The sequence below is a fragment of the Hydra vulgaris genome, chromosome 03 (assembly GCF_038396675.1).
Source record: "Hydra vulgaris chromosome 03, alternate assembly HydraT2T_AEP".
Lineage (NCBI taxonomy): Eukaryota > Metazoa > Cnidaria > Hydrozoa > Anthoathecata > Hydridae > Hydra > Hydra vulgaris.
The window spans coordinates 27,759,608-27,772,221 of NC_088922.1; the positions used below are offsets into that span (position 1 = coordinate 27,759,608).

At 32.0% G+C, this 12,614-nt stretch overlaps 3 protein-coding genes across 3 annotated transcripts in view; 1 reads left to right on the plus strand and 2 right to left on the minus strand.

Annotated features, from left to right (window-relative positions):
• The window catches only part of LOC136078061 (uncharacterized), a 38,933-nt gene extending 33,951 nt beyond the window's left edge, over window positions 1-4,982 (minus strand). Inside the window, exons 1-2 of the mRNA XM_065792828.1 lie at window positions 4,565-4,982; window positions 3,820-4,075 (exon numbers count right to left, since the gene is read on the minus strand). The gene's annotated coding sequence lies outside the window, so the exon portion shown is untranslated. The remainder of the gene's footprint in view (window positions 1-3,819; window positions 4,076-4,564) is intronic.
• LOC136078599 (uncharacterized) lies at window positions 2,683-6,196 on the plus strand. Its single transcript, XM_065794381.1, has 3 exons — window positions 2,683-2,722; window positions 3,440-3,452; window positions 5,587-6,196. The coding sequence occupies exons 1-3, from the start codon at window positions 2,683-2,685 to the stop codon at window positions 6,194-6,196; spliced, it is 663 nt and encodes a 220-aa protein (XP_065650453.1).
• Window positions 6,197-9,437: 3,241 nt separating this feature from the next.
• Window positions 9,438-10,483, minus strand: LOC136078600 (uncharacterized). The gene is made up of 3 exons (XM_065794382.1): window positions 10,381-10,483; window positions 9,942-10,288; window positions 9,438-9,848 (listed from the first exon to the last, which is right to left on the minus strand). Exons 1-3 carry the CDS (start codon window positions 10,481-10,483, stop codon window positions 9,438-9,440), a joined length of 861 nt encoding a protein of 286 aa, XP_065650454.1.
• Between the last annotated feature and the right edge of the window lie 2,131 nt (window positions 10,484-12,614).

Genomic DNA, 12,614 nt, shown 5'->3' on the forward strand with positions numbered 1-12,614 from the left:
TAACGGATGCTTTAGTTAAAGGAGTATCGAATAATTCTTTGACAGCGTTTACGGAGGGAACTTGTGTGGTGACAAAGTATCAGGTAAAATTAAAATAATTAGCTTGTTCTTAATTTGTGACTCCAGGAACTAATTTAAACATAATTTTTCTACCATTATATAACTTATAACTGTAGTTATCTTATAATTTACTATATTACTAAGTGAATACATTTTTAAGAGAATTGCCTAATTTGAACCGTGATTTTTTCTTTGATAATAATAAAGGTTGATCGCCATCTTAGAGGGCAAAGCCATAGATTAGCGGTGCTGATTGATAATGGTAACTCAGAAGATCCTGGAAGTAGTTGTGTCGCTAACCTCGATATGGAAAACTTGTTACCTATTACACAAGACAACCGCGAAGCGTTATTAAAGTTGATTAGAACAGCCTATGAAATGGCTCTAAAACCGAGCATGCCACAAAGCCATTTTAAGACACTGATCAAATGCCAAAGACTTAATGGTGTACTCCATTATCATTGGTTTTTGAAAAACAAATGTTAATGGTGGATGAGTTAAAACCAGCGGTGGATATAACAAAGGCTAGCTTAGCGGAATTAAGCAATGAAGATATTGATAATACTATTGATTCATATTTACTCAAGTTTACAATCAATGAAAAAGATGGTTCAACCAATCTTGTTTCTTCGTATTTCAAAGAAGGTAACGAATTAAAAAAATCAAACCCAGAGTTTGTTGAGATTGAACTCAACAATAAGGCTAATCATAACTTTGAATGTATTCATTCTGCCATTAAAGTAAAAAAATTAGCAATTGAAATCATTCTGCCATTGATAAACGATAGATTTAGTTCACTGTTAAATCCCATATTCGAATCAATGGATTGGTTAGATCCGCAAGTATGGACAGCAGACAGCGTGTATGGTGATGCCAGCATATCTTTATTACTAAACGAATTTTTTTACCCTCTAGAAAAATTAGGAACGGATTTTAAAATGGTTCTTTCGAAATGGAGAGCTGCAAAACTAGTAATAAATGCGCAGTACACCATTGCAAATATGGCAGAATATTTTTCTTTATCATAAAATTAAGTTTCCAAACTTGAGTCTTTTAGTTGAACTTCTGATGTGTATTACTGGTTCTAATTCAGCTGTCGAACGCGTTTTCAGTATTTTGACTGTGATTTTGACTGATAGGCGTTTAAAGATGAACCACTCAACAATGGAAGACTCAATAATCATAGCAGGGAATGACACGAATTTCACTCAACAAGAACGCGATGATATTTTAAGTCGCGCTGTAGATATTTTCTTAGATAAACGAAGAGTTTTTTGCCTTGATTCAGCTAATGCTAGCATTGCCACTGATTATAGCAGTGAAGAAAGCTGCACTAGTGAAGATATAAGTTCTATATCTGAATCGGACGGATAAACAATTTATTATATAATTTTTATCCCACATAATTTTATATTTATGTACATTACTAAAGAGTCCTTAAGGACGAAACAATATTGTCTACTGTTATATATATATATATATATATATATATATATATATATATATATATATATATATATATATATATATATATATATATATATATATATATATATATATATATATATATATATATATATATATATATATATATTATGCATACATAACATATATAGCATTATATATATGATATCTTTGATTGTCATATTCTTGTTATACGATTGCATAAATAAGTTGAAATTAATAAAAAGGCAGCGTATAAGCTAATATATGTATATATTATATGTTGTATATATAAAACTTTTTGATAATATAGATCAAAATATGTTATTAAAAAGTTTATACGCTGCCATTTTATTAAATCTTTTAAATATCTGAGTGTGTGTGCGGCTCCAACAATAAGTCAACGTATTAAAATAAAACAAATTTATATTAGCGAATCTTTTTAAAGCATTCGCCAATACAAAATCATTTAATAAGTAAGGATTAAAGTTATGAAGTTAAATTGCGTGTATTTTCAAAACTTATTGTTATGCGGACAAACATGGAAACATACTTGAATGTTTTCAAAACATTTATGAAGCCATGGGCAAGCTGACGCAACTAAATATTGTATGCGTGGTCAAGATCAGAGTGCGATCGCACGCCTTTCCCGACCAAGCTAGCTTACTTTAAGAAGAATTACAGAAAAGGTTATGATCTATATATGTCCAAACTTCATATTCTTAAAGTATATATAAATATTATAAAAGGACAAAAATAGACTTCGACAAAGCACTAATTGCAACAATTTTAATTACAACTATCAAAAATGAATTGTCTATAAAAAATGTTTGTCTTTCTAGACAATCATTTTAAAAACGGACACTAAATGAACAATCTCGATTTTTTAATGAGGTTTAGAAGATCTATTTAATGTATAATTTGGACTTATAACGAGTAATTAAATTTCCACTGCAGCATCGTTTCAAAAACTGAAAACGAGCACAAAATTAAAAATACAATTTTTCTAATAGAAGTTCATTTTTTAATTTTTTGTCCAGCGTGTGCTGTTGATTAAAAAGTTAATGTCTATTTAAAAACCTCAAAATGGACTATTTTGTGCTCAATTAAAGTTCATTAATTACTCAGTTCAGTTGTTTTTCAATTCTCAGTGAATGTGCGTGAAAATTTATTTTTAAAATGCCCTCTCCAGTTTGGGATTACTTCAAAAAAGTTGAAGGTAAGTTTATCATTTAAAAAATTTTCCTTAGTCACTAAAATCTTTATCACCTTCAATAAAATTATTTAAAAAATATGTGATCAAGGAGTTGTCCTTTATAAAATGTGGATTAGTAAGTAGAAGATTCCAATAGGTGTTAAAATTTATTTAGGTTTGTGAATAAAACAATAGTGAAAAAGAAAAATGTTTTTTACTTTCATTTTATTGATGAATATGTACGCAAGTTTTAAACAATAATTAATCATGGGCAATGATCGTCATTTGGAGTTTTGATGTCATTTCAATATTTTTTTAGTATTATAAATTTACTACATAACAATCTTCAAATAATACGGTAATGAAAGATTTCTGGTTTTATGAAATCAAGTAAATTTAGACAAAATCACAGACACCAAATAGACAAAAAATTATGCTTTGTAGACTTATGAAGTGAAAATTATTTTTTAACTGAGCAATCTTAGGACACCATCAAAAATTTGATAGACACAACAAGGACAAAAAATTAAACATTTGTTGTGTCCATTACAACATACAGAATTGTCTATGTCTGTGTTGTAAGTCTATCCATAGACTAGTCTGGTTACTAATATAAATATCTAAAAATAAAATAAAAAACTGAGCTGTTTTTTTGACTTACTAATCTAAAAAATTCAATTTTTACATTTGATTGAAAGTATATTGAGATTGGCGGAAAAATTAATTGGTATTTATGTTTAGGCACAACCAGAAAGTAAGAGTTCTTACTTATGTGTAAAACTACAATATGCATATTTAATGAACTCAATTAAAAATATTCATAAAAATGTTTTCTTTATTTATACTTTCATTTGTGTAATCATCGGCAATATCAATGTTATCAGTATAAATTTCAGTGGAAGCTTTTAATTTGACTAAGCAATTTGTACAAATTTTTTGACCAGGTACAATATTGAACCTGTTGTTTAAAGCTATGGTTTTTAACATGACTTCTCTGAGAGATGCGAAATTAAAAAATATAACTTAATCAAATAAAATCTGCCTAGTATTATTAAACATAAAGAACATAAAATTATGACAAAGTAACATTTATAAAAAAATTTATGACAAGCTTTCCTAACCTTTGTGAACTAACAGCAGATCACAGCACTTATTCTGAAACACAGGGAACTTCTCAAGATAGAACTTTTGATGATGAAAACATAAGCCAATAATCAAAACTAAATTTTGCTCATCTGGAGCTAAATCTTGAAAAATTTTTATTCCAATGTGGTTTGTAAGTGTTAACTTGTGACAATTTGATTTTAAAATCAATCCAACTGAGCATTATGATGGTCCAGCCATTATAATAATATTTAATTTCAACATTTCATTTTTCTAAAACCAACATTAAATAAATAATAATTTATCACATGAGTATTATTAACACTCAAATGTTACAACCAATCGCTCCATTTAATTAATCAAATAGGAAACAAGCAATTCATTTTTATTTTAAACTAAATAAGTGTAATCATAGCCATGATTACACTTATTTAGCCATGATTACACTTATTTAGTTGACAATAAAAATGAATTGCTTGTTTCCTTTTTGATTAATTAAATGGAGCGATTGGTTGTAACATTTGAGTATTAACAATACTTATGTGAGAAATTTTTTTTTTTTTGTGAGAAATTATTTTAGTTATAATCTCTATATGGAGATTATAACCAAAACGGTAAACAAAAATGCAAAAATAAAATTGCAAAAACAAAACAATAAAAAAATAGATATGCGCATAAAAAAACAGTGAAATAATTTTTGCCTCTTACAGGTATTTATATATAAACTATTATTGTAAAGATTTAAAATGAATAGATCAATACCTTTTCTGCAATTAATTTTAAACTAGACATGTTTACTGAAAAATTATTGTTAAAAACCCGGTTTGCATTTCAAAGTTTTTCATCAAATATAAGATCTAATAACTTTAAGTAATGATTTTTGACTTCTTTCTTCAAAAGTTTCTAAACCTATTATATTTTGTAAACGTATGGTTAATGCAACTGTGTATACTTTAACATTTTAGTGTTGCTATAGACGTTGCTAAGAGCGCAGAGAATAAAAAAATGTAAAAAATCTCAAACTTTTAAGACCCATAACTCCTAAAATAATGAAATTGGCTCCAAATTATTTTTGATTATTCCTAACGACACTATTAACTGCGTTTGTGCCAAAAATCGATTATTTCTGAGATGGTAAGTTATTTTGACTTGTTGTTTTGACATGGAATTACCCGTTTACAAAACTTACGGGAAACTTTTACGATTAAAAAACACGCGGTATACAGTCGGTTAATGGTTGGTACGGAATGCCAACAGTTAGCCAACTATAGCCAATACTGACCCGTCAGTTGGACCAACTAAAGCGTGTTTACTGGGTATTCAAGTTGTAGCTAGTTGGCCGCAGATGCTGCAACTAGTAGTTGAATCAGTCACTTCACTAAGATTAGTAGAAAGTAAAATTAAAAAAGTGAAAATAACTTTTCCGTCAATCAAAGGCAGCCTAAAACTCCATGAAAAAGTTACTCATCTTATTCACCCCCTCCCTCCCTCCTTCTCTAAAATATCTATGTTCTCCTCTATATATTAAAACTTGATTCGCCTGCAAATGAGGAGTGCGGAGAAAGGGTTGTGGATTTTGTTCAGACAACCTATTTTGTCTTTTTGTTTCAGATCTGTAAAGGAAAAAGGTAGGGGAGGAACATAGATTCTTCTATTGGTATTTTAAAATAATACCGTCAGATATTATCTGTTTATAAGAAGATATTATCTTCTTATAAAAATAAAATCTTAATATCTCAGATTGTGAATAATTTTCAAATACCTTAACGAATACTACACTTTAGAACTGAAGATGTTGAACCGTTTACGGTTACCAGTGTCGATTTTGCTGGTCCTCTAAAATATAAAGCGCCAGAAAAGTTGGTAGGAAAATGCTATATTGCACTGTTTAAATGTGCGAGTAGAAGAGCCGTCTACCTTAAACTTTGTCATGATCTATCGGCCGGAGAATTTCAGAAGATTTTAAAAGAGTTTGTTGCAAGGGAAGCACCACCTCAGATGATGATCAGTGGTAATGCAAAAACGTTTGTAGCAACGGGAAAGTGGTTACTTACACTTAGTAAGGACGAAAATCTCGCAAACTATCTTGGTACTCAAGCCATAAAATGGAGGTTTAATCTATCAAGAGCGCCTTGGTGGGGATGTTTATTTAAAAGATTAATCGGAATAATGAAGAAGAGTTTATCAAAAATAATCGGGAAAGGAATGCTTAGTTTTAATGAGTTAGAGGAAGTGTTGTTGGATTTGGAGTGCTCTATGAACAACAGACCACTTTGTTACCAAGGTGACCAGTTCGACAATCAAGTGTTGATACCGAACGTTTTAATGAGAGGAAAACCTGGGATCTTGCTTGAAGATGATATTGATTTAATAACAAAAGGGGATTGGCAATAAGGAGAGTTAAATTTGTGAAAATTGTAAGGATCAGAGAAAAAGATGGATGAACGAATACATAAAGGCGATGGAAGAACGAAAACAAGCCAAGAAAAAGAAAAACAATGTGAAATTGCCAGGTGTCGGAAGCATAGTGCTTATTAAAGATGATGTGAAAGAGAAGGCACTTCCCAATATTGGACGAATTGAAAGCAAAGCTAAAGGAAAGGACGGAGTTACACGTGGTTTTAAAATCCGATTAGGAAACGGTTATGTGGTTGAACGACCAATTCAGTTGGTGTGTGACCTGGTAATGGATTGTGAGGCAGGGAAAATCGAATTGGAAGAGAACGAGGAAAGCCAGGCTAATAAGGATGCCTTGAAAAGGGCAACAAGACGAGTGAAATTGGATGCAAGACAGATGATCAATTGCATCTTGGAAGACGAGAAGGAAGTTGATTAAAGCCGAAGTCTCAGCTTTAATCGGGGGAGTGTGTTGTGAACTACGTCTTCCAAGATACTAGCAAACAATTAGCGGTTGTATTTTAATATTAACATTAATGTATTTGTAATAATGCGGTAACATTGCTCTTGTTGGTGGTAACAGCGGTTTCACTCTGTATCTCTTACACAAATTGCATTCACGAATGACCTTTTTTACGGCAACTGTCAAATTTGGTATCCAAAATCTTTCTCTTATGCTACCCATGGTATCTCCTACTCCTCCATGTAGCGTTTTTTTGTGATGATGCTCGATAATTCGTAGAGTTAGTTGGAATCCTTTTGGTACAAATATGGGATTATACCCGGAGATTCTTCCGTGACATCTCCACAGCTGATTTTCATCCTGCTTAAGTTCCACATCGGATTTTAGTATAACAACTTCTCAAAGGAGCTAAATATTCGCCAGTTCTGCTTCAATCATCTCTTCAGTTTTTATCGGTCCAACTATTTTTTCCTTATTACGACAATTGTAAATGAACCTTTTTATAAAAGATGATATCCTTAAAATCTTCCAATACTTATGTTTACTCCACAGTTCTTCGAGTATAGGACGCCCTTTTATTTCTTCTGTTACCACACCGACATTCTCTTTTACACCAATACTTTCGCAGGATGCGTACGGCGTTTCGACTATTTCCGGTTGGGTTGGCCAGTTTTATTTATGTTTCAGCCATATCGGACCATTGAACCACAAGCTTGAGAGCTTCTCCGGACTCACTGCTCTTGTTCCAAAATCACTTAGGTTTTCTTTTTTCGGGACGTAGAGCCATTTTACATCTCCATTCAATAAGATCTGTTGAACTTGGTTTCTAACAAACTGTGACTAACTGCCCCTTTTTTTTAACCAATAAAGTACAGTAGTACTGTCAACCCAATTATATACTTCAATAATGTTATACTTGATTAACGTCTTCCTAACGTGATTTATCAACTTGCTCAGGGTATGACTGCTACCAGTTTCAGTCTTGGAATAGTAAAATCCCTTGGTGCAATTCGTGCCTTTGCTACAAGTATGTTGCTTGTTTTCGAATTTTGATGGCTTATTGCAGCGTAGATGCATGCACATATTGCCGATTTACTTGCATCTGAGAATCAGTGGAGCTCTACTTCAGTAATTCTTCCGGCCACAACGCTCCGCGGAGTTGAAATAGTTCTTTTGTTGCTTATTGCCTTGATCCAGTTTTGCCATTCTTCCGAAAGTTCATTCGGAATTTGTTGATCCCATCCGAGTTTTAATAAGCAAAGTTGACTGTATAATATTCTTCCAGTGATTAAATCCCAATAAGTCAAAAACATTTTTTTATTTCCATTATTGATGCAAGCAGCAAAGTCAATTGATAGTTGATTTTTTTTCTTGTTCCAAGGAATCCCAAGTATTTTTGTTGATTTGGCCTCAACGTCGCTTTTCAATTTGTTTACGTTGCTATGCCATTTATGCAGCTGGAATCCAGCTTCTGTTAAGATTTGCGATGATTCATTTTTGAACCTGATGAGTTTTTCTTTCGCTACTCCACCTGCTTGCAGATTATCGACATAAGTATCTTCTTCCAAAGCAAGCACTGTTTTTGGAAAAGTATTCTTGTATTTTGATATATGCTTTTAAATTGTAGCACCGAGAATGTAAGGGCTTGAACTGGAACCAAAAATCACCCTTGTAAACCGTAACTCCGTAAATTCCATTTTCTTTAAGTCCTTATACCAAATCAATTGTTGTGTGTCCCTATCCATTTTGTGAATCCGTATTTGTAGAAATGCTTTCTTTATGTCAGCTAAAACGCACAGTTTATTCATCCGATTTCGTATGAGAATGTCAAATATTAGAGGTGGCAGTGATGGTCTCACTTCCAGAAACTCGTTTAATGAAGGTGATTGAGCGTCTTTTCGAGCTGAACAATCATAAACAACTCGCATTTTTGTTGACTCAGCATTTTCTTTGATTACAGCTTGATGAGGAATGTAGTGAATAATTTCTCCGGTAGGTTTTTCCGGTACCATTTTCTATATTCTCTCGTTGATCTGCTCCTTCATTATGTCATTATACTGCTCTAGCTTTTTAAGTTTTCCCAATCGAGTTTTTGTACTTTTTAACCTTTTAATGGCCAGATCTCTGCTGTTTGGCAGTTTAACAGCATCCTTTTCCCCAGGCATTCTGGATTCATTATATCCTTCGTTGGTTTGGTGCAGATTTTCGCTAAATTCTTGGTGGAACATTGATTAATTGTTTGTGTCGGATAATCCAAGCACTTCTAAACCACACATTTGCTCGAATTCCTCATGACCCGTATTCAATAAGAAACTTTTTTCAATACCAGAACTTAATTGTGTTCGTCTCCCACAAAGAGTCCATCCCAACATAGTTAATTCAGCTCCGGGATCTTTATCCGGATTTTTTCACAGAACTACCGGTTCCGTAGTTTTTATTCGCTGATAATCAACAGCACCAAGTATCACGTGAACAGGTTGCAATTCGTCACTTCCTTCGTAATCGCTAAATTTCAGTCTCCTTATTTTTGCAAACCGCTTCTTTACATCCTTGATCATCGGGTTGGTATTTCCTTTTCTGCATTGGTACATTCGACAATGATGCAAAATTCCGGTATAGTTATTGATTCTAGCGTGACGTTATATAATTTCACACGCTTGTCCACCGTTCCATACAGCTGTTCAATGCTTTTATGTTCCTTTTGTATAGGTTTCAACTTCAGTTTTGATAACAAGTTCCTACATATATAAGAACTTCCAGCCCCTGTATCCAACATTATCCTCGTTTTTTCCCGTTTACTTTTGCAATCACTGTCGGGTGAATAGTTGTACTAACATTAAACACTGTTCCCATGGTTTCTGTTTTGTTTTCTAATTTACTATCCATTGTTGCATTCCCATTTTGACAATTGGACGTGTGATGTTTTTTATTACACTTCCTGCATCTTCTTGATTGACAATTTGCTGCCGAGTGTCCATAACCAATACATTCGTAACATAACCTTTTGCTCGTTAAAATCTCCTTGCGTCTTGCAACGTTGAGCACTTTTGTGCAATCTTCGCTTTTGTGATTTTGTAACCCACAGTAGATACATCCCTGTTTACCTGCACTTGTGATAATTGCTTTATCATAATGACCGCGATTGTATCGTTTGAATGCAGTGCTTCGATGTTCATAAGACCTTAACTGTACATTTGCGTTCTCTTTACCGAATTTTACTAGTTCATCGCTTGGGTTAAAAGTTCAGTTTAATGGATTTCTTTCTATGTATTTTTTTACCTTTTCGACAAGTTGCTCCAGTCCCCATTCTTCCCATCCGTCATCATTTTGTGTTAGTATTTCACGAGCTGGTCCAAGTTTATCCATTAATGAATACACAAATGATTGAGCAGTTTGCAGTTTGTTCATCATTTTCAATGTTCGTACTGTTCTTGCAAGTTTATTATAGAAGTCGCGAACATCTTTGATTTTGTACGTGTTATGTATACCCATTATTCCTTCAAGATCTTTAATCAACGCTTTGTCAACCCAAATATCTTTTCCATAAGTGTCTTGAAATATACGTTTTGCTTCATTGTACCCATCCAATGAATGTGGTAAACCAAGTATGTCCTCTCTGGGTTTTCCTTCGATGAGTTCCAGTAAGTAGTTGAATTTGCTAATGTTCGATATGTTTGAATTGTCGACTTCTACCGTGAATTGATTCCAAAATCGTAACCAGTCTTTATAGTCGCGTGATCGTAACCAATCTTTATAAGCTTGATTGATTGCTGAATAGCTTCGTTTCCGTTTCCAAGAGATTTACGAAATGTTTCTTTCATTTTTAGTTTCCTTAGGTACCATTCTTATTTGCTTTGAAGTTTTCGCAATGAAGCTTGTTCCGCTTCTTTTTGAATCGTGAACTACTGTTCCATAATTTGTTTTTCATATTCAAATTTTTTGACACATTCGTTTTTATTTATTGTCCACCATTTTGTTTTTAATTTCTATCGAATCTACCGAATCGACGTTTTCGTCGTCGTCAAATATTTTTCTGATCAGCTCATCCTTCGCCATTTCGAATCTTGCTAACAGGCTTATTATTTTGTCTAATGTCAAGACTATGTTTAATTTGTCGCCATTTATCGTGTTGCGTTCTATGACTTTAATGTTCATTTTTAACATGTTGATTTCTCTCTGGTAATTTTGTTTTTGGTCTACTTTTGCGTTTTCGTAAATTTCGTTTGTCCTGGTAGGGTCGCCACTTTTTTGTGTGGGGAATTATTAAATGTTTCCCAGTGACACTAATGAATTCACTCGTTTGATTATAGTTGTTTTATCAACATATGGCTGCGAATATATTATTTACAAATATCATCCTTCTTATATAAAATTCAGAACCACAAAATATTATATTATTAACTTTGAATACATGTAATTACCTTGGAATAATTTTCCAATACCTTCACGAATACCGCATTATACAAATACATTAATGTCAATATTAAAATACAACCGCTAATTGTTTGCTAGTATCTTGGAAGACGTAGTTCACAACAAGATAGAACCTTCAGATATTATCTGTTTATAAGAAGATTGTTCAGTGCAACCATCATACCATACATTGAAGATCATAACAATATCTTGAGCCCTGATCTCTAAGTTGACAGACTCTATTATCCGCTTAGTCGTATGATTGAGAAGCTCCTTTAAATCAACTGAGACATTATACATTCATACTGTGGTTCCATCTAACTCTCCTTATGTAGATAAGTCTTGTTAACACTTCTTCTTCTACTCTTGGCCATGATTGAAGGCAGGGTTCAGCTTACTGCCCATCTTAATAGCACCATTTCTCATAATCTGGATATCCAACTTTGAGAGCCTGAATGTTAAAAAAATCAATAAAAATTAACAAAAAACAAATTGAAATATATATTTATTTTTTCTGCACCCTAACGCTAATGTCCACAGTAAAACGGGAAATTTAAGAGAATAGTAAAATGAAATTTTTTAATATATATTTAATTTAACAATTGTTTATTATTTTTATTCTTTTTTTTAAATAATTATCAATCAAACCTTGAATTTTAGAATATAAATTTTTTTTTTCCCCAGTCAATTACATTTTTGCATCTAGTTTTCAGTAATATAATTTTTATTTGATTCAATTTACATATTGGGTGTCAATAACAGATTAACAGTCTAAAACCGGTTTAAACTAAATGTATGAATAGATATCATTTATAATAAAATGCTTAGCACTTACTGCTATTAGCTGAGGTCAGAAAAAAGTTTCCATTTTAAAGTTTTATATATATACTAGCTGACCGGCCCGTAAAAACACGAGTCTTTGTAAGTCTATTTTACACCAACTTTTTCTATACCTGTTCTTTATATATATACATATGAGCAATTCCATTTTTAACTTTCATTACACGCGCAACAACTTTATCAAATATTTGCCTATTTAAAATGTAAATTCAACTTTTAGCTATTTTGTATGAAAGCTGTTAATCTGGGGCCGTATTCTTCAGGGGCCGTATTCTCATCTCTCCGTTAAGCTTAACGGTGCGTTAGTGAAAAATTTCTTTTAAATTACATTAATAAAAAATTTATTTAAAATTATAATTTTTTAAACATAAATGTTTTATTTTGGTATAAGTTTTATTTCAACAAATTTATATAAATTTTTGTCATTTCTTTACTTAAAAATATTGTAATGAAATTTCAGACATAGGCTCCGTTAAGGTGGTAGACCACTAATAAAAAAATGTCCTTCAAAAATTACATTTTAGAAATTATGTTTATATAAGTTGATTAAAATTTACATTTTAATGACAATTTTTTTTTGATTATTAAATGGCTTAAGAAAACCCCAAAATAGGGTTATTTCGTTGCGGTGAATATCTCAAAAACTATGTATGGTATCAACTTGAAACTTTTCAGACTTGCTTTTAATATAATGAAAAT

Coding starts and splice junctions, on each gene's coding strand:
- LOC136078599 (XM_065794381.1), top strand. CDS start 2,683: ATGCCCTCTCCAGTTTGGGATTACTTCAAAAAAGTTGAAG.
- LOC136078600 (XM_065794382.1), bottom strand. CDS start 10,483: ATGAAAGAAACATTTCGTAAATCTCTTGGAAACGGAAACGAAGCTATT. Junction 10,289..10,380: donor TCACGCGACTATAAAGACTG/GTTACGATTTTG, acceptor AACTCATCGAAG/GAAAACCCAGAGAGGACATA. Junction 9,849..9,941: donor TGGAGCAACTTGTCGAAAAG/GTAAAAAAATAC, acceptor GCAAATGTACAG/TTAAGGTCTTATGAACATCG.